The sequence below is a fragment of the Erigeron canadensis genome, chromosome 2 (genome assembly GCF_010389155.1).
Source record: "Erigeron canadensis isolate Cc75 chromosome 2, C_canadensis_v1, whole genome shotgun sequence".
Lineage (NCBI taxonomy): Eukaryota > Viridiplantae > Streptophyta > Magnoliopsida > Asterales > Asteraceae > Erigeron > Erigeron canadensis.
The window spans coordinates 39,592,160-39,614,348 of NC_057762.1; the positions used below are offsets into that span (position 1 = coordinate 39,592,160).

The 22,189-nt window shown below is 33.0% G+C and overlaps 3 protein-coding genes across 3 annotated transcripts; all 3 read right to left on the reverse strand.

The window, feature by feature from the left end:
• Positions 1–629: 629 nt before the first annotated feature.
• Positions 630–6,494, reverse strand: LOC122589553 (leishmanolysin-like). Its single transcript, XM_043761851.1, has 17 exons — positions 6,034–6,494; positions 5,059–5,415; positions 4,844–4,972; positions 4,468–4,600; positions 4,271–4,384; positions 4,116–4,189; positions 3,955–4,029; positions 3,742–3,834; positions 3,189–3,249; positions 2,705–3,037; positions 2,340–2,466; positions 2,148–2,247; positions 1,984–2,053; positions 1,727–1,879; positions 1,547–1,642; positions 1,141–1,460; positions 630–1,018 (listed from the first exon to the last, which is right to left on the reverse strand). The coding sequence occupies exons 1-17, from the start codon at positions 6,148–6,150 to the stop codon at positions 848–850; spliced, it is 2,523 nt and encodes an 840-aa protein (XP_043617786.1). The 5' UTR covers positions 6,151–6,494; the 3' UTR covers positions 630–847.
• Positions 6,495–20,858: 14,364 nt separating this feature from the next.
• Positions 20,859–21,554, reverse strand: LOC122588249. Its single transcript, XM_043760368.1, has 2 exons — positions 21,366–21,554; positions 20,859–21,284 (listed from the first exon to the last, which is right to left on the reverse strand). Exons 1-2 carry the CDS (start codon positions 21,552–21,554, stop codon positions 20,859–20,861), a joined length of 615 nt encoding a protein of 204 aa, XP_043616303.1.
• Positions 21,555–21,599: 45 nt separating this feature from the next.
• On the reverse strand, positions 21,600–22,106 carry LOC122588251. Its single transcript, XM_043760369.1, has one exon. The coding sequence runs from the start codon at positions 22,104–22,106 to the stop codon at positions 21,600–21,602; it is 507 nt and encodes a 168-aa protein (XP_043616304.1).
• Positions 22,107–22,189: the final 83 nt, after the last annotated feature.

Here is a 22,189-nt window from a genome sequence, read left to right on the forward strand (position 1 = left end):
AGTTTAAGATTCTACAGTCTGAAATTGGTACTTGTTATTTTGGTTTTAATAATTTTAATTTTTAATAGTCTTGGTTTCAATGATGTTTGCCAGTAATGGCACAATTTGCTGATTGCAGATTATTTTTTTAGTCATGTAAAAAATGAAATGATCACCGACCAATATGTTATTCTTGAAATCTACTTAGTCCCATTAAATTAAACACACGAGTTTTTTTATATTTATGTTATCCAGAAAAGAGCCAAGTTTTTCGATCATATGTAGATGACTGAGCATATCAAATTTTGTGTTCAATGAAAATGAATCAAATCTAAATCACTATGCCAAGTTACACTGAACCACAAGTTTTGTTAGTAACTATCAGGCATACTAGACACTAGAGTCTTTGAAATAGAAAAACATTTACAGTGTCCATGAAGGAACCATGCCCTGTGCAGCACATCTGATTACAGTATAAAACTATAAATATAAAAACCAAGTAAGCTTAATTGTTCAGAACAAACAGATATCCATTCAAGATTGTTGCAAGATAGATCAGCAAGCAATAAGCATTACACACGCTCAGTAAACACCAAAAAATTGTGTTAATCTAACCAAATATTTACATCTTTCTTTGTTCTCTTCATAGCTGAACAAATCCCATTGAATTTCTTCTTTCATTTTTTGGGGGGTTATTTTCATTAACATGCATTGCATATTTTTTACATCCATGAAAATTCTTGGGTGGGGACAACAAACAACCCTAAAGCCAATGCACTTTGTGCTGACTTTTCCTTTACAATAATATATCTACAAAAATACACGGGAAAAAGTGAACCAAAAAAACTGTTCTATGATATACAGGGATTCAAAACCATGACTCCATCTCACCCGAACCTGTGCATAGACCTTTGTCACTGAAAAGTGTTTGGTCTGAACAATCTAGTGACGCTCCACATGCCAGATTATACGCTTGGCATGCTGAATAACATACTCTTAATCTATTGTTACCGTCTTTCTCACACTTCTGAATTGATATCTGTTTCATTGTGCGGCATTAACATGAGTTATGCACATTTACTACCATAATAACAATGAAAGATTAACATTAACTTAGAACTTGGGATACTCAAGAAAACGCATATGGAAAAAGGAACTTACCCAACATGCAAGCCGTTTGGCTGCTTTATCACAGTTTCTGCCTATGAACATGTTGAGAATCTTTCTAGCACCACTTGGGTACAGGCGATGATAATTGGGCATCACCACCACATCCTCCAACTGCCTCAAGATGCTTGATTCACTAGGAGCACAGTGTTGGCCACCACCTTCATTAATTAAAACATCTTTGCAAATTGAAAGATTATCAAGGACCAAAGAACTGTTTTGACAAGTGTAGCCTGCATAGTCAGAGCACCGAAATTCACACACCCCGTTATCACACACTCCGCCATGAAGGCTGCATTGTTCATCACATATCGCTGCAAACCATCAACAAGAATCCAGTTAGCTAGTAATTACTGAATTGAAGTATTTCGAAGAACTAAGATTGCAAGCTTAAACTCACCAGTAGAACAGTCGATCCCGGTGAACCCATATGAACATTCACACATACCATTCTTATGGCACTTTCCATGTCCATTACAATTGCTAGGACAAGACCCTGAAAATGATACATTTAACAAGAATCTTAAGAATATTATATTAAATGTTTGACTGTACAAAACGGTAAGCAAAAAGATCTTACGCTTGCTACAATCATGGCCATCAAACCCAAGAAAGCAAATACACTTTCCATCAACACAGTCGCCATTTGAATTGCATGAATTGGGACACTGTTGGGACATGAGAAGAGGCTTTATACCACAAAGTTCATTATATGCAGGGCAGATTAGCTCGCCTGTGATGGCAAACAGTATACACAAAAGGAAATGCTTAATAACCAACAAAAGTAACAAACTAAAAGTTCAACAAACATTTTTATCATTTTGGTAACAAAATTACCATTAAATCCAGGAAACTGAACGGGTCCACCAGCTTCCGGGCACGCCTTCCATATGCCATCAACAGCAACCTGTTTAAACAGCATTCATTATTCGTTAAATGAAGAAATTCATCGAGGGGGGCTAATTATATGAGGAGCGTTATATGAACATTAAGAAACACACCTCCAAAGTCCCGTTGACGCACCTATGTTGGTAACAACCATTTCCTTGTGTCATAGAACCCCTAACGAACCCAGTACGTACTAATGAAGAGGCCATACACCTAGGCAAATACCATTATATGCCATGATATTAAAATCAAACAGAATATGATAAACCCTCAAGAGTATTGTATAACTAAATTACAATTTTCACCTCGAGTTACTTCCACGGACTTCCCCCAACATTCTGTCAGGTATCCGTGCACTATTAGTGTCTACACATGAACCATCAGAGTAAGCTACAAAATAGGTGCAGTAATCAGCCAATGCTGATTGCCCACCTGCATTGACAAAAGCTAATTAAGGTCTAACGAGTAAAATTACACAACTTAGGAAAAAGGTAAAGAAGCCCAAATGCTTAAAACTTTCTAAATCTGATTGGTTAAACAGAATTTTCATCAACTTAACAATATAAATGTAACTATCTTATTTTATATATTATTTACAAACAAAAACTGAAAAAAATGACAGAAGGTATTCAAACAATATCATTCACTTAATGACATCTAAGGATCAGACCTTTGTTAGCCTGAGGAAAATAACGGGCCGAATGTGGTAGGTCCCCACTATAATTTACAATTGGACAATAACCCTCGGCTTCCCTGTTATATGTACATCCGGAAAATTGTGTTGTGTTGCAATGATATGCCCCTTTCCAAAGATTGCAACGGGTCGTAACAAAATCGGTCCCCTGATTTCGGCCCCAATCGAGTCGGTCTGCCATGCTATAATTAGCTTGATACCAGCCACTATCTTCTAGCAACGCTAATGTCATTTTTGAAACTACAGATCTTGTATCAACAGAACCAGTCATTATTTCATTCATCAAAAGTCTCTTCTCCCAGTGAGATCCTGATGCATATTTACATAATTTGATTACTGAAAACAGAAACATATTGAATAATCTCATAAACCCAACATTTTACTGACTTTAATGCCTCTCTTCCGAGCCGCGCATGGCTTAAAGTTGACAAAGTTGACATCTAGGATAACGTTCACGTACCTGATGTTCCACGACCTCCACCATCTTCAAGCTCCAGACCAGTGAAATTCTCGGAAAATGCCTAAAAATAAGACTCTAAATGTGATCTTGTTCTTACTAATTTTCTTTAGGTAGCAAGATGGAGAATTGGGGAATGTTGGGCAATGACTCAAAACAGGTCTGGGTTGATATGGGTCATGTTATATACAAGTTGAAATGGGACAGGATGGTTAGGTACTTAAGTTGACCAGTGAACGCTTTCTTCTCCTGTCTTTAAACCTTTTTTTTGTAAATAAAATACTTGTGAATAAAGAAAAACAATTCTATTATGCATCGAAAGCTAGAAGCCTAGAATGCGTTAAAATTTTACTTTGTGTGAGTTTCAACTGATTTGACATGTTCCTCTTTAGCTAATATATTAGACATCACCCATTTGAGATAAACACCACCAAAATCACCCATTTATAAGTAGATTCGTCAAAGTTGCCATCTCTCTACCTTTTCGTGGTATTTTTTAGAGATGTGTGATTGTACTAAAGAAATATTGCCAAAACAAATAAAGTGTAACACGTACCCCGTAATGATAGCGTGAATGCATGACAACACGTGGAAGGACCACACGAGTTACCATCCTCCCAAGCTTTTCGTCCATGGTTTGTCTGGTGACCTGAATAAGCAAGAATATCATGCTTGAGACAATCATAACATGATACAGTTCTTCTATTATAATGACACATTATAGAGCAATACAATCTTTACTTAAATAACAGTGTGACGACCAGCTTACCTGAATACGTCGTCTTTTTCTCTCATCTCTAAAGTGTGTGAAGGCATGAGGGTCAAACCCAAGAACGTGAATCACCTGGAATCTCCAAAATCGAATATTGTCAAAAAGCATTTTTAAATCACTGAATATTTTAAACTTTGAGATAATGCAAGCACACTCACTTCATGTAAGAGGGTAGCCGAAAGTAATGTTTCTGCTTCTGCTGTCAAGTGACGAGGAGCAACATTCACATGTCCTGAAAACCGGCATAATCCATTAATCAAACACATATAAACAATAGTCAATTAATCATGTACCAAAACGTATTATCACTTACCGGCAATTGCACGACCCCATTGATCACGTTCACATGCTACAGCCCATGCCAGGGTGTTGCCTGTAGTGGGCCTTGTGGTCACCAAAAGAACTAGATCTGCATCGGCAACGCCCACTAGACATATACAAAGAAGTATAGATGAGGATTATATACTGTTGAATATTAATGATGAGCAATACAATGTTCAAGTGAGTTACCTTCTATGTATTTGCGTGGAAGCTGAACACCGCCATCTTGACCACAAGCAGAGTAACCGCTTAACCTTAGGTTTCCTCTCACGCGTTCAACAGCCAAAGCTCTACTAAACCATTCTGCTGTCTGCCCTAAAGCCTTAATAAACACATTAGCTAATCAGTGGCAATAAATGTGTACAAGAGATGGTGTTTGGATGTGGTTATTTCAATGATTAGTATTCTAACATGCATATTCAAACACTAATAATTTGATTATTGATAGTTTACTTTCTGAACCCACATCCAAATATCCCAATAGTATTATATATTACAAACTTTAATATAAGTCTTAAATCACATTGTTAGTATAATTATGAGCTGAAACAAGAAAAGGCAGAACCTTATGAAGGCGACGCCTTTTGTCCTCCCCAGTTATATCATCCAGAGTGCAATTATACCAACAGTCACCAAAAACCGGAGGATTGCACAAGGGCCTACCAGAATCAGAAGCCACGGGAGGCTCGCCTAGCTGAACAAAAACAACACATAATAAATTCAACTACTAGCACATAAGTACTTGCACCAACACGAAACCAATTATCAATATAAACTCACCTTAACTATATCTCCAACATTCCTACAATCCCTATCAGGTGAGTGACCCACGGCATCATAGTTTAAATAAATTCTTATCGGTAACTTTGCATCCTTGAAAATCCTTTGTGATTTATAAGCTCCCAATAACTCTCTTCCCCTATGGTGAAGATGGCCTGACCCATGATAAACCTGTGGTGTAACTGAAAACACCTTGTGTCCAGGTCTTTTCCTTCTTTGTTCAATTATTTGATCATGGATACACGAATGGGATTGAATATTTTCACCATTCTCTTCAAACCTTTGCACTTGCCGTTGTAACTCTTTTTCCACTAATTTTGCTTGGCCGATGTCGAAAAATACTAACACTAAAATAATCTGTAAAACCAACCAAAAATTACCAAAACCATTTTCGGCATAAAATTGACTCTTTTTTTAACACAACATGATGCCATAATATCCCATGTGACTTGTACTTGAAAAATCCAGAAATATGCACTGAATTTACTAATATTCCAGATATGCATAAAGTGAAAGATGAATTTAGCATTGCCCAAAACATCTAAACAATAATCTCATTATACACAGAATGTCAAATTAAATGAAACATTAGGACCCCATATTAACTTACACTGATTTAAATACTAGTAAATACTTTTATGAAAGTTTCCATTTTTATGACTTACTAACTGATTAGAAGGTAATCCAACTAAGATTTACTATATAGACAACTAAAAGCTTTAATCTTTCCGCCTAAATGATTAATACAAAACATAAAATTTAATTAGACACGAAAAATCTTATCCATTTCACACACAAATGTACTAATGAAAATGGATATTTTGAAATAAAGCTTACATTTTTATAACTAATTGGTGAAGACCCAGAAATACCCAGTTCAAACTTATACATAATGTTCATAAGAAACTATAATTTTTCACATAAAGAGTGAACAAAAATATTTCAGTAACAAATAATTACAGTATTATTTTTTACCTGAAGAACAAATAGCTCAGTCAACAATTTCCTTGTGGGGAAAACAATGCATCTTGAAATACTAATATTTTTATAATTATTATTAATGGTTATTATTGAAGAAATCTTTAACTCCATGAAATGAATTGTACGGATGCCGGTAAAGTCATCGGTGCAATCAAATCGCCGGCGACCTCCACCACTCCCAGATCTTATTCAAATTTTGTGGCATTTTCAGAAAAATTAAATGAATAAATGAATAAAATACATGAACTTATTTATTTATTCATGGGTGTCAGCTGTTTTATTATGATTTATGAAACAAAATGGTTATAATGATTGTTTTGTATGTTGTACATTAGTGGACTTGTTATTGGAATGCTTGTAAGAAATTGTGATAAATACATAGACGTGTATGTATTTTTCTGACAAATATCATATGAAAAATTTGTTGTGTTATTGTGAGAAGAAATTAATGTAATTTGTTGTTGGTTTTGTGAGAGAGTGTTTGCGATTTGTGAAGAGAGTGGGTGATTTAGGAAAGAAGGATTACAGGAAAATATGTGAGAGATAATATATGCCTAACATAATCCTTTTTATTATTTTATTTTATTTATTTCTATTAATCTATATACAGCATACTAGTTTTTTTCTTTTAACACTAGCACAGGACTTGTAACAAAGGTGCGGCGGCAATGATGATTTGATGATGACAATGACGAATGGTGATGACGAAGGTTGGTGGGGGTGGCGAGGTTGAGCAATGTAAATTGATGTGGATGTAATTTATGTAAATATGGTATTAAAGATATTTTAGATGATAAAGGTTAAGAGGATTTATGTTTTAGAACGACTAATAAAAAATGGGTTAAAAGGATATGTTGGATGTTCAGCAAATACTAATTAAAATTGTATTCAACACGTATGAATAGAAAGTAACTTTATAAAAATAAAATAAGAAATAGGTTTAAAGGATATATTATTTTTTAGAAAAAAGTAATATATAATGAAATATGAGGCGAATCATTATACTATACTATTATAATACATAAAAATTACGAACTATTACAAGTAATTCAATGAAAAATTTCACCGTATTATCCAATACCTAATAAGAAAAAAGAAAATGATTAATTCTTTTAATTAAAGTAGTCTAAACCATGAGATGATAATATGTGAAAAATTAGGAGGTAAGATTGGGAAAGAGATTACATGCCACTTTTTTTTATAATTTTAAAAAAAAATTTAGGCTAATATTTAAATAAATTTATCATTTTCCATTAAAAAAATCTACCAATTGAGCTCGTACTTTTTCAATATCAAATAGTCGTAGCACATAACCTATTCGTAAAATATTAATAAAAGCATTATTAATCATTGAGTGCCTATAAATTTATGAAGATTTGTTACTAGAATCTTTAAGGATAATGCAAGGGTGGCAAACATCATTCATAAAGTCATGTTGCTTATTAAAATGATTAAATTATCACAGGATGCATTTGGTTGTTCCGTTCATCATTTCAACTAGATCTATACCCGATCGTTGACCGGGTTCGAAACAATAAAGTATATTAATAAGCATACAAAACACGATCAACTTTATCTCATAAAAAAACTTAAACAAATAATCTAAAATTAAAATCGTCATTGGTATAGGATGGCATTGTAAAATCTGCAAATAGATTTAAATTTAATTGTCCTAACCAGATCCTCCTTAGTGAGTTACTCGAATTTAATGATTTTGATATATATTAAAATTATCAATACTCGATCTTACCCGAATTTTGACTTGAAACCAACTCGCAAAATTAGGTTAGGATTGTGAAATCTCGATCTGGTAACCCGCCAACTTGATTTTTTTGGGTTGGGGCCAGGTTGACTTTTGGGGTTAATATTTCAACTTGCCAACCCAAAAATATTTAAATTTAAATAAAGTTTTTTTAAAGGTCGACCTACCAACTCATTTTATCCCACAACCCATTTGACTTGGAATCAACCTGTCAACCTACCAACACACATGACCCGGGATCAAACTGCCAACCCATTTAACCTGCCTACCTACCTTTATTAACCCATGTGACATGAAATCAACCCACTAACCCACCTAAAATCAACATATTAATTGGATTGCTTAGGTAGATCCTTACTCAGGTCCGAGTTGAAGTTACTGTCTTAAAACTTTTATTAGCTTAAGTTGGGGTCATAAAGTTTCAATCCGCCAACCGTATGCAAATCAACCCAATTAATAGGCCTACTACAAAGTATATGATTTGTCTTAGTTTTAAACCGCTAAGTATAGCCATTATACCATAGTAAGTCTCTACCTTATAGCTTTAATATTTATATTATGTATATATATATATAATTATTCAACTTAACCATTTGTCTTTTAAACATTCCACCAGTAAATAACAATCAAAATTCAAAATGGATGATTGACAAAGCTGGTCACCATTACCTCGTTACCGCATATAGTACCGAACTAATATGTTTGTTTTGGTATAAACATGACATAAAATGGAAAAAAAAAAGAAAAAAAGAAAAAAAACTTGTATAGAAAGTTTTAAAATGTAAACTCAAATAATTGTTATTTCTTATGACTTTAGACTTAGATTCAAGAAAATAACACTTTTAACATATTTACTTGACATATTAACTCCTAATTAAACTTCTATATTATAATTTATCACAATGGGATTCAAACAATTTTATTTACTTGACATGTGATCTCCTAATTAAATGATATTGTTTTTTTGTTAAAAATTTTGTAAGCCGAACTTCTTATATATTTGTTTAATTCATATTTTAAATATTGTTTAGTTTATAAATGTGTTACTTCATAATACATGAGCTGACAATTAATATTAGAAATAGTTAAATTCAAGTCCATTCTTAAATTGATATCCATTACAATAATTTTTTAAAAAGTTAACATGATTAAAGAATGTATAATAAATACATAAAAGAGTTACTATATTTAAAATATCTATGTTTGACTTTTAATTTAAAAGGTTGAGATTAATTTGAATTTTAATTTGAGTGGTCAAGATCACATGTTAAACTTATTTTTTTCTCTTAGTTATGGTAGCCATATATATATATAATTATTCAATAATGTCAATTAATCGGTAAATTTCATGATTGGTAGATGATCATGGGTCATTATCTATTAGTTAACTTATTTTATTTTATTTTATTCTTTTTATTTTTTATTTTTATATTACTTATTATTTATATTAACTTATATTTTTTTTTAAACAAAAATGTATATACTTTTGAGCTCGTTAAATGGATGGTTTATTATGTCGTAATTACGTTGTTTTAGGATTTGTGAGAATAAGACATTTTGTGAGATTTGACATGTGTGTATGCGTAGACACGTAATTCAACCATACATGTGTAACATATATAAGGAAAAGAGAAAATGTCACAAATGGTCACTCTAGTTTGTCATATTCGCATTTTGCCCCCTATGTTTTTTTTTCGTTACAAATGATCCCTTGATTATTCATTTTCGTTGCCAGCAGTCCCTGACACTAACTTCTGTTAAATTTGACCGTTCAAAGAGGGTATAATCGTCCACTTACATAAAAACCATCATTGTTCTTCTTCTTCTTCTTTCATCTGGCCACCACCGCCATTAATAAAATCCGGCAAAACATCATGTTTTTTCAATACAAACAAGCCATATATATAATCTTATATAATCATTCCTTTATATATACATACACTCCATACTTAAAATACAAATATAACATATTAACAATACCATATATACATGTCATATATAGCAATTACAGTATCCACTTTCTTGAATGTTTGATAGAAACAATAATGTTTTAGTATTCGGTTTATATAAAGAAAAAAAAGCAAAGGATATGGAATTAGCATGAAACCATCTTGAAACACCCCATACTATAAAACGAAAATGGATCAATCTACCCATTAACAGTCGGGTCAACCCGAACCCTTTCTTTGACCCGAGATCCCAACAGCAGTAGCAACCCAGCAATGGTAACAACCTATATATATATATATATATATATATACCACCAAAAAGAAATTGTTGATAGAAATTAATTTGTGTGATCCACCTTTGTGTCATCTCACGTTGTCGTCGTTTGTGAAACTAGCTGACTTTTCTTTAGATCTATTCTTCCTTTATTAACTTTATATTTTTAACATCCTGGACATTTTAATTAACGGCTGACTTGAGTCGTTAAGTCAACAGAACGTATCCGTTAAGTCTCTAGGAGATTTAATGCTTATATGTGATTAATATGCTATATGTGGAAGGCTTCAATGTCTTAATGATGTACATGTTAATGTGTTTAAGATGTTAAAGACGATTAAGATGTGTTAAATGTGTCAGTAAGTATTCTCGTTAAGTCGTTTAAGCCTTAGATGTGAAGATGTAAAGTTGAGGGGCCTAAGTGCAAGCCTAGAAAGTTGTTCCAGCAGGTTAAGGGGTCATTAGGGTTAATGAAAACACAATTTCAGTTCTCATTCTTCCCTCTCCAAGCCCTAGGCCACCCCCTCCTTTCCCTTGATCAAGTCTTGCGTGTTACGATCGTTTCTTGGTGATTTGAAGAGGTTTTGATCCATAGTTTGCATCCTTCTTGTAATATACAGGTATTTGGGGTATTATTACATTGATTTCATGTCCTTTCAATCCCTTGATTCGTTTCATAACTGATCTGGGTCTTTAGAGGGTTGGTTGGAGTCAAAATCGTGAGTTTTAATCGATTCGGTAACCTAAAACGTTTGTTATTGTGATACAAATCAAGAAAGGATTAATCAATGATTTCATTGCATCATTATGGTCTTAAAATGGTGAATTTTGAGGTGCAAAAGTCGTTCATAAGGTTTGGGGTCGTTTGGGGTGTGTTTGGTTAAATTTTGGAGGTTAAATAGTGAGTTTTGTGCAGAATCGGGACTAGCTGCGGCGCAGAATCGGTTCAAAAACAGTGACACTTAGCGGAGCAACTTGGTAGTTGCGACGCAATAGCGATAGAATTTTCAAATGGCCATAACTTTTGAACCGTAACTCCGTTTTTGACAAATAAGTTATCCACGGAATCGTGAGAGAGTCTACTTTCTAATGGTAGTGCTTTAAAAGATGATGATGATGTCAAGTTTCCAGAAAGGTTAATTTAGTGAGTGAATGTCGAGTTTCGTCGAGTTATGTAAGCCCTTAAGTATTAAATGAACCTCCGATACATCAAGCATTGTCATGAGTCATGTTTATAGTTTTTTAGACTTGAGTCATGGCCATACGTAAGTGGGTACTTTTTAGCTTATTTTGTTGCCTAATGATTATAGGTAGTCGGGGATACTTGCAAAGCTCGGTAACTTACGTTATCATTTGTTGTACGCTTCTACGAGGTAAGATACATGACTTTTCTCACGCTGGAGGTACAACAAAATGTGGTTTTCTATAAGTAACCTCTTAACTGGATTATCTTATATGTGTTGGGTTTTCCGGGTTATGCAGGAGGTTATGAGGGAATATATGCATGTTGAAATGATTTATGTTGATATGATGACGTTTAAAGTAGAAGTATGTATATATGTGCATATGAAGTATGATGTTTATAATGACGTTGCTATGAAATGTTTAAGATATGTGTTGTTGATAATGTCGTTGATATGCCTTGATGTTGATATGTGATGGCTTATATGTGGGACTTAAGTATGATATGTCTAGTTCACTAGATACACGTGGGAATTGTTATGAGTTGTGCACGTTAGTGGGATTAAATGCAGAAGTAGATGTGGGACTAATTAGGTAACGATTGTGCCTAATGTTAAAGTAAAATGTGAGATGTGGGAAATCGTTCTAGCCTTAGTGTTAGTGCGTAAAAAGTAAGAAAGATATAAATACGTGAGAAATGCTATAGCTAAATATGTGAGATTGACGTGGGAAGTGTTAAGCTTAACCCCTGCTAGTTTATGCCAAGCTAGTGCGTACGTGGTCGCTTGAGTGGCTCCTTGCGGCATAGTTACGTGGAACTAGTATTTCCGGGTGGAGTGACTAACCACCAATGTTAAAAGCATAACGGGATACTACGGAAATGGCATTGCCTTTCCTAAAAGTTAAGACGTGGGAAATTGTGCTAGTTGTAAAGCTAGTGCGTAATATGTAAGATGTAAGAATAAGTTGATTTAGATAATTACAAGAATATGTGAGAAAGATGTGCATGTAATCTAAGACGTGGGATTGCAATATGACGTGAGATTAAGTAAGATATGTAAGACGTATGATTTAACGATGGATAGGCACAATTAGGAGTAAATACTCTACATGTGTTATACGTATATATGTGATATGTTTATGTGAGATATGATGTTGATTAAGTTGTATATATATGTTGATATGATATGATGTGTTGGGATGTGGGAATAAATAAAGATGAGATTACCTATGATTGTTGTGGATGATACGTAATGTGATTATGTTTTGAGAAGTAAAATATGACGAAGTTTTAAGAAAGTAAAATGAAGAACGTTTTATAAATGTGTGTATCTTACTTAGCTAATTTATTAGCTAATACTTGCTTTTATGAAAATGTTGTGTCCTTCAGGATAAGCAGGTTTGAGCTAGGAAGGGATTAGCTCGGAGAGATGGGTAAATGCAATAAAGAAGACTAGCATAGTTTGTTGAATGCTTAGACTTCCCCTTTTAGCCTTATGTCCTGGCTACTTTCATTTACGATTTATGAACATGTAATCATGATGACATTTATATTGGTGCCATAACTTGGATTTCATTTAATTTGTTTTGATGATGCACGTTAGTAACACCATTTTATAAAGCTACCATCCGGTTACGGATGGAGCAGTTTTAAAGTGATCCTTTTCCGCTACTTTTTAAACACCGTTTGGCAAAGTTTTTTGAAATCCAGGTTTTTAAAAAGACAGGTGTTACAATATTTGATTTAGTAAAATGCTTGATTTATAACCTCTGTTTCTCCATTTCATACAAAACCCACCAAACTTTTTTTTTTTTTTGATGATTATATCATCTTTGTTTGATTGGTTTTTAGATGAAGATGACATAGATATATATTTTTTTGAAGATTATAATTTTCGCTTGGTTGGTTTTCGGACGAGATGACAAAGATATGGTATGGATACATCTTTTTCTCTTTTATTATGATTGGTATTATAGAAAGTAAAAATATAGATATCGAATGTATGTATATATAAATTGAATTTGGGGTTTTATCACAAATAGTCCTTAAGGTTGGTAAAAGGATTAAGATGCCCTCACGTGAGGGATTTTAACGGCCAAATTTAACAGAAGTTAGTGTCAGGGACTCCTGATAATGAAAATGAAAAATCAAAGGACCATTTGCAACGAAAAAAAACATAAGGGGTAAAATGTGAATATGACAAATCAGAGGGACCATTTGTGACATTTTCTCTAAGGAAAATGTTAGAAAATGACTTCACTGGGCTTTATACAATTATTATTATTATTAAGACTTTGTTATCTTTTTCATATATGAAACTTTTTGTTTGTTTTTTAGATATGACAAAAGGAAAAATAATGCGGGCTTAATTTATATAGACGGAAGTCCGCAATTAAGTGAGCTTTTCGACATCCACAAAAACATTAAGTGAGCTTTCCGACATCCACAAAGACATATGGAGTATTGGAGTTCACCATATCATAATGGCAAAGTTAACCATAAGATGGATAGATCCGTTCAAGAAAAAATAAGTAATAAACAAATAAGGTGGACTAAGTATACATGGCAAGTGTAATGGATTTAAACTGATTGGGCCTAAGAATATTGTAGATGGGTTTGAATACATGGACTATTACGGGACTACGAGATGTCGGGACCTTTGTGGGATTTTGGGATTTCCCGGTATCGATATCGATTGGTGTGTTGATCCCAAAAACTCATAAAACTAGGTACCAATATTGAATTGAATGGGATACGGTAGCATTTTTCATTTTTCAGTGCCAGTATCATGCCGGAATCGAGATTTGGGACTTCTTACTCACCAGTACGTCACCCCTACTATCATATAACATCCATCATAGATCCTAAAACCCAACAGTGAAAGAGATGAGAGACTCTAATACATTTTTTTTGTTTTGCAAAAGTAGTATATATGCTAGTACAAACTAGCCTAAACTTGACTTACTTTACGTTTCTTTTTAATAGCGGTATTTCATAAAACACGTCTACCTAGATGCTAAAGGATTGATACAACTATAGTAGCTAGTTTTCAATTAAGAAACGACATTGTCAAGTCACGGGAGTGATTCTCCAATCAAGCTTACTTAGCTGCTGTTTTTTTTTTTTTTTGTCTCAATTTGCAATCCTATTGAAAGAACAAGCCGTAATTTCGTTAAAGACGCTTTGGGATTTGGTTTTAGCGAGTTATGATCAAATGTAGTTAATCTGGTAAAAGCTATCACCTTTTTGTTATTGCATTGTATGTAAACTTTCCTGTTTTAGTATTGTATCTATCTTTGTCAAATTTTGTCATTGTGGTGTATTTTTATAGAACATGGCCAGGGATAATGCCATACGAACCACCCATAATAAAATGGTTATGTAATATAGTGATACTTGGGTGACTATGTAATATTGTAATGTATGCATTTATGTTTTTAAGATTCCGTTAGGTAGATCACCCGTCTTTGATCAACTCCTATGACTTATCACACTCTATGACCTATCACCGCCACCAGCTACCCTTTATGAATTTCCTTAGGGGCGAAACCCGTTCCGAATTACATTTTTCGTTTAACCTACACATGTGTAGGTTATGTGTAAGGATAAAAAAGAAAGCAAAATTTAAAAAGTCTTCAAAAATAAATCGAGTTGCATCTCTAATGAAAGATGATAAAATTTTAAGATTACCCATACTTTTCATTTTTATCTAACGATTTACGGTTTGTGAGATAAATCATTTTGAATGATTTGGATGAATTTTCGTTTTAATTGAAGAGAAAGAAAAGATGTGAAAATGTATGGTCCAAAATTGTTCTTTTTTATTTGTAAGTTCTCAAGATAACCCACCTCTTGTTATATATACATAAATATATATATATATATATATATGTGTGTGTGTGTGTGCGCGCGCGCGTGCACTCTGTCTATTTATGACATAATCTTCGGATAGAAAAAATTCCGGTGTCGATCAATTATGTTGTTGATGATATAACTGCCTGATAGGAAAAATTTCGATGCCGATTAATTGTTGTATGAATACGTAATATATGTACGCGACATATACATAAATATATATGTGCTATGTCTGATTATGAGATAATCGGTGGATAGAATAAATTCCGGCGACGATCAATTATGTGAATACATAATATATGTTCGTTGTATATAAATAAATTGACATAATCGCCGGATATGAAAAATTCCGGTGCCGATAGATTATTGTGTGAATACATAATATATGTTCGTTGTATATAAATAAATAAATAAAAATTAATAAATACGAGTATATGTACTCTATCTGTTAGTCAAAATAGAAAGTCATATTATATCATTTACTACTAGCTATATCATTATTATATACTACTATCCGAATCAATATCAGTACTACTAGCTATATCATTATCATCATCTAACATCATAGGTCACACTATCATCAACAGCTCAAATATCAATATACTATAGCTAGCTCTTAATATTATCATTATCATCATCATCATCATTATTATTGTTGTTGTTGTTGTTAAAAATGTGCAGCTGATCAAACGATACTCACTAGCTACTTCTTCGGCACGCGAATCACCATCATCATCCACCTCAATACGGCCTGATTCAACTACATATTAAGGAACATTAATTTGAAAGTATTGTGCATTCATCTTCTTTGGTCCCTTATCATCCGTCTTCCACTCCTCAACATACACGAGCATTTTTTTTTCATATCTCAATCCTTATAGTACGTGACATTTTCTTTACTCAACATCCTTCATGTTCAGTTGATACCATTTGTCTCGAGTCTTTTCATCAACACTTTTCTTCATATACTTCTTGTTTTTTTCGAGACGCAACATCATGTTTCTCTTTAACATCTTTATTAGTTAAAGCTACTTTCTTTTTGAGTTTATTATTCAATGCGAGTCGAGTAGCTTTTGATGCATAGCCTGCTCTCGCCATAAGAGATGATGAAGAAGACATTGTGACTGTGGTATTTGAGATTGAGAGAATTTTGGAAGTGATTAAAAGTTTGTTATGAAATTAGTGTGAGGTGTTGATCATATATGTATAAGAAGAGCTAGCTGGCCGGATAGTGTGTACATATGCATTAGATCTCTCTCTCTCTCTCTCTCTCTCTATATATATATATATATATAAGCATATGTATATATGAACCTCACGCCTTTTTCGGGGTCATTGTAACAACCTGTGACATGTCGCCGGTCACACAAAGCCTCACACTTTTTTTTTGGGTTACATTTCATCAATTTAAATTCTCATACATTTTCGATTGTTTTAAACTAAATTGGTAGTTAATCATTCAACAAAGTAACTAAGATATAGTGATGTCATCGAAACAATATCATTTGTATAGCGTCTCCATATTACATTCTAATAATTGTACGTAATGAATAATAATAAGGTAAAAAGGTCAATGTATTTTCATGAGACTTCCAAGACTATTTTTATTTTTTTTATAGTTTAAGATAAATATAGATGATTTTGATTTTTCATTTCTCAATCCTTATAGTACGTGACATTTTCTTTGCTCAAAATCCTTCATGTTCATTGGTCTTTTCATCGACACTTTCCTTCATATACTTTTTGTTATTTTCGAGACGCAACATCATGTTTCTCTAGACATCTTCATTAGTTAAAGCTACTTTCTCTTTGAGTTTATTAATATTCACTAATAAAAAGATAAAATGCTCATATAATATAATCATCATTTTTCATATTGAAATCAATAATAGGTAGTTCGTTGTTATAAATATTAAAACAATATATGTGACTTCCTATATATATATATATGATTAAATTTAATAACATGCATGTCAAATATATATGCATAACTTTATATTAAACATACATAAATAGTTTTACTAATAAGTTTATAATAAAAGTATCATATTCTCATATTTCAAACTCTAACTGTTATCAACTTTGACTTTAAGTAATTTTCTTTGTATTGAATAACATTTGTTGAACTTTATACAAGTTAACTTGTATAAAGTTAAGATCAAATGTTAACTTGTATAAAGTTCATCAAATGTTATTCAATACAAAGAAAATTACTTAAAATCAAAGTTGACAACTTTGAAACTTGCTAAATTAGGAGTTTATGTAGTCAGTGGGTGGTTTTTGTAAGGCTATATATAGCCTCACACTCATAGTATTAGTTTTAGTTCGGCTCCATCTCGTACTAATAACTCATAAGTATATGATACAATTCATTAACTTAATTGGCATTGCTATGAGACTATGAGTTATAAGTATATATTTTGGGCTCAAATTTCAAATCTGTTATTTATGAATAATTTAGCAAATGGGCTGAGATGTGTTCATTGTGATATTTGACGAATTATAAAGGGAATGCCTTTTTTCCATTTATATTACTTTTCATAGAAAAGCAACAAATTTAACACTATTTGTTTGTTTTTTATATTTTTAAGGGTGTGCACTTGCATCCTCTGTTTTGAGAGTAAGTCCGCTACTGATCATAAAACTTTGTGTAAAATGTTTCATCTACTCTGAAGTTAATCATATTTTGTGTTATCTTTATAACTTCACTCAGACTATGTGAGGGGTAAAGATGTAATATCGCGTTTTCTTTTTGAAAATATCGGAATATCGCAATGGTAATAACGGAAAATACCAATACCGGTATTTAAAACATTGCTTTAAGCTTCGTATCGCGATTCGACAGCAGGAGATTTAGCATACGTTGTCGTTAGAAAAAAAAAAAGACAACATATGTTAGACCTATCGCAACACGGAGTTTCAAGTGAAATTCACCTTTTACAAAAATACACAAAAAAAAAAGAAAAATTAATAAGTAAACATTGGGTATGAAACCAGCAATATCGTGCAAATGTTAGGTATCATTTAAGTAACTAAAAAACACAATATTACATTTTACCCCTCACATGCAAGTCACGTGTGTGTGTGGGGGGGTGTGGGGGGGGGGGTTAACGGCCATCAAACGACGTTTGTCTACAGTATGGTCTGAGTGGAGTTTTGAAAACGTTAGGTATGATCCGCGTAATTTCAAAAGGAAAGATATCAAACTAGCAATATCCACAAACGTTAGATACCATTTAAGTAATTAACTTTACTATTTATGAGTAAAAACTTCACTCCGCCACTCCAAGTCATTTCTTGTTTTCTTATATATATATACTAGATTAAACTCATTCATTGCATGGTGAATAATTGTTGTTCTAAAAATTTATTAAAAATAAATAACAAATCTTCCAAATTCGAAGTATAATACTACAACAATGTAGCAACAATTGTGTTAAAGTGCAAATTTACTTATTTAAAACATATCATAAATGAATATATTTTAATACTAGTTAATGGATTTATGTTTTAATAATGCATACACCATACAACAACAAAGGAAATCAAAGAATAAAGTATATAAAATATATATACTTAATAAATGAATCACAATTTCAATTCATAAATGAAAAGGTTATTTTCAGTTAAATAAATAATTTTTTAAATATGAGTAAGATATTGAATTTTATTTATATAAATGATGAAATTTTTTTTACTATATCATATTTAAAATAATTCATATAATTGATATGTAATTATTATTCTAGACAATATTAAATTAAAATTTAAAATTTTTGGCACTCAAACAAAAGTAGTTATTAAATTTTGTCATTTAATATTATTCTTTTTTTTTTCTTTCCAACCTCTTGGGGTAAGGATGTAAGGTCATTCGTTTCTTAACACTTTTTTTTTTCCATCCTTTGTTATTGTAGGCTTTATATTTATATTAAATCTTTCATCAAACCAAAGACCAAAGCAAGGCTCAACAAAATAGAAGCCAAATGCTTGCCAAGAAAATCATGAGGCAAGGCTCCCTGTTAAAAGTAAGGGTGTGAGTGCTTTTCGGGGTAGTGATTCTATTAAAAAGAACTGAGTTGAGAAGAAAGAGTTTGCTGGCGAAGTGAATCGATTTCTTTCCTTCTTCTAGTTAATAATGATATGAAAAGAATACGATGTCTAACAAACTTAAGATATGATATTTCATTTAAAAAATGGACCGATTTTTATTTAAAAAATAATATAAAAACTTATTTATAAGCTACAAACTTAATATAATAAACTATTTTATTATACTTATCAAAAACCTACAAAGTTTTTGCCTAAACCAACGTATATATCTAATGAAGGTACACTTATATTTATAAAATGAAATTTAAATATATATTGATTTTTTGCCTAAACCTACGTATATATCTAATGAAGGTACATTTATATGATTATTTTATTATTTATAAATAGGAACTTATTTGAAAAATTAGGATAAAATAACAACTCATTAAAAGTCTAATGTGGCAACAAACTAAAAATACCATATAATAAAAAATATATCCTTTCTTAGTTATATAAAGAAAAGAGATAGGTTTTATTATGCAAAATGAGCAATCACTACTCTAAAAACACCCTTAATGATTGTAACTTAGCTAGCTTCCACCATCTTAACCCATGTGAACAAGAGCAAACAACTAAAATAATATCCCAATTATATACGAGTACCTGATAGCCAAACAACCGAGTATAAAGTTCCCCACAAAAAAAGTGTTCCAAGCTTCATCGGTTCAACAAGTGCAAACATTGAACAAAGATTAATGGTTTTTCTGCCACATGAGCATGTCTCCCTGAGATTGTTCTTGTCATTTATAGTCTTTATTTGATCAAATTGATGTCCTAAATTTAATGTAGCGAGTACTTGTAAGTTGATTTTAGTCGATGGATTGCTGTAAAGTCTAACCATTCCTTATTTAATAACCACTGACGATGATATTCATGGGCACATTTGCCGTTTAGGAAAATGGTAACAAAGTTTCATAATTGTTCCATATAGTTGTGAGATATTTTATTTACATAGTTAACGACGCTTAACAGTGTAATAGTATATTCAACATGGTTACTTCTAATGATATTACCAAATATAAAAGGAAATCCCCAAAACAAAGAGGTTTATTTGCTATATAGACACACAATTTCAATCACGAACATGATACATTTAAAGGCCAGTCATATATTGATCATTGGAAGTGGCTCACGACATATATTAGTACTTGATTTTGAAAGAATCAAATGAAACAGTGAACCTGAAGAATTGAGTTGAAGTTTAATTGGGCCTTCGAGAACTGGGTTGGCATTTTAAATTTGAATATAGAGTATGAAACATTTTATCATGTGAATTATAGGGACTAAGGTGAGATTTCGGGAATTTCCAATATCAATACCGATCCCTCAAACTAAAAAAAAAAGGGTACTGGTACTTTTTCAGGTATCTGACGGAATCAGGACTTGTGCATTTTTGCTCATCCTTAAGGGGAAAGGAGTGGTTGCCAATTTGGTAAACTTACCCAATCCTTCCTCCAATTAAAACCTTACAACTCACAACTACCCAATTCTACCAAATTCTTACCCAAATTACTGAAAATACATACCCAATTCACTAAACTTACCCAAATTCATTTTCTTTTTATTTTTATTTTTATTCCACCAATAATTTAACTAAACATTTTATTAAAAACTTAAAACAACATTACATAACACTTAAAAAAAACAATACATAAGAAAAAAAACATTAAAATAAAAACACTAGACTTATTTAAAATAAAAAAATTAGTCGTCGAGATGTTCCAAGTCTTGAGGCCACACGTGTTCAGTGAGGTCATAACGAAGACGATGATGGATGTCTTCGTTTAACAACTCCGCGTAAAAGGTATCGTCCCACACCGGTTGGACCGGTTGGTCCATGATGTGAACCGGCGAGATAGCTCGACCATCACCTTTTATCACCATGTTATGCAAAATACACGCCGCATAAACATAATGACCAATCTTATCTTTGATCAGTGGTCGGAGAGGGCGTCTAAGAATCTTCCATTTTCCTTTTAGAACCCCAAAAGCACGCTCCACATCTTTCTTCGCCCCCTCTTGTAATTTCTTGAATCTTTTCTCCTTCGGCTCAGTAGGATACGGGTATGCTTTAACAGACGTCGAGTACTTGTTGTAGATGCCGTCGGTTAGATAATAACCGCGTTTGTACTGTCAACCATTAACGACGAATGAAGTATCCGGGGCCGTGCCATTTCGCTCCGTGTGATACAAGTCGGATTGGTTCAACACGTTGATGTCGTTGTTTGAACCAGGAGCACCAAAATAAGCATGCCAAATCCACAAGTTTTGAGAAGCGGTTATCTCAAGCATAATAGTGGGAACGACATGGTCGCCTCTCGTATATTGTCCTTTCAAGTGTCTTGGACATTTTAACCACTCGACATGTGTACAATCGATGCTACCAAGCATCCCCGACATGTGATGGCGCTCTTCGTGAGCTTGGAAAATACGAGCAATGTCGTGTTAGGTAGGCCTACGTAAGTACTCACGGCCATACAACTTAATAATGGCGTCACAAAAATGATCAAGAGAATCGCGGCCGGTTCTCGCGGCCATGTGTAAGTACTCATCGTACTCGTCGGGCGGATTGCCCGTTGCGAGTTGGCGTACTGCCGATGCGACTTTTTGGAGCGGTTTGAAACTGTCTCGCCCACGTGCATCGAACCCGTCTCTAAAATATGGAAAATTCGCCTCGATGTCGTCGACGATTTTCAAAAACATGTTTTTTTCCATTCGAAATTTCTTTCGAAAGTAAGCGTCATCGTATTTTGGCTCATCAACGAACCAATCATTAAGTAAAATTTGATGACCAATTTTGCGCTGGCGCTCTATGGTTCGGCAGTTTTGAACCGCGTTGGAAGATGACGTGTCTTCCATCCACTGAAGTGCGTTATGCAGGAACATACCATCGGATTCGGATGATGAATCCGATCCGACAACAACACAACGAGATTCCGATGAACTAGACATTTTAGGAGAAAGGCTTTTTTTTTGCGTGTGTGTTAAAATGATATTTGTGTTTGGTGTGTGTGTTAAAATGAATATAAAAAGTA

Excerpts from the sequence above, each read along its gene's own strand:
- LOC122589553 (XM_043761851.1), bottom strand. The coding sequence starts at position 6,150 with ATGGAGTTAAAGATTTCTTCAATAATAACCATTAATAATAATTATAAA. Across the intron at positions 4,601-4,843 it reads AAAGGCGTCGCCTTCATAAG|GCTTTAGGGCAGACAGCAGA; the intron begins GTTCTGCCTTTT and ends GTGTTTATTAAG. Across the intron at positions 4,030-4,115 it reads CGGCTACCCTCTTACATGAA|GTGATTCACGTTCTTGGGTT; the intron begins GTGAGTGTGCTT and ends TGGAGATTCCAG.
- LOC122588249 (XM_043760368.1), bottom strand. The coding sequence starts at position 21,554 with ATGTCGGGGATGCTTGGTAGCATCGATTGTACACATGTCGAGTGGTTA. Across the intron at positions 21,285-21,365 it reads GTTCAAACAACGACATCAAC|TACAAACGCGGTTATTATCT; the intron begins GTGTTGAACCAA and ends AATGGTTGACAG.
- LOC122588251 (XM_043760369.1), bottom strand. The coding sequence starts at position 22,106 with ATGTCTAGTTCATCGGAATCTCGTTGTGTTGTTGTCGGATCGGATTCA.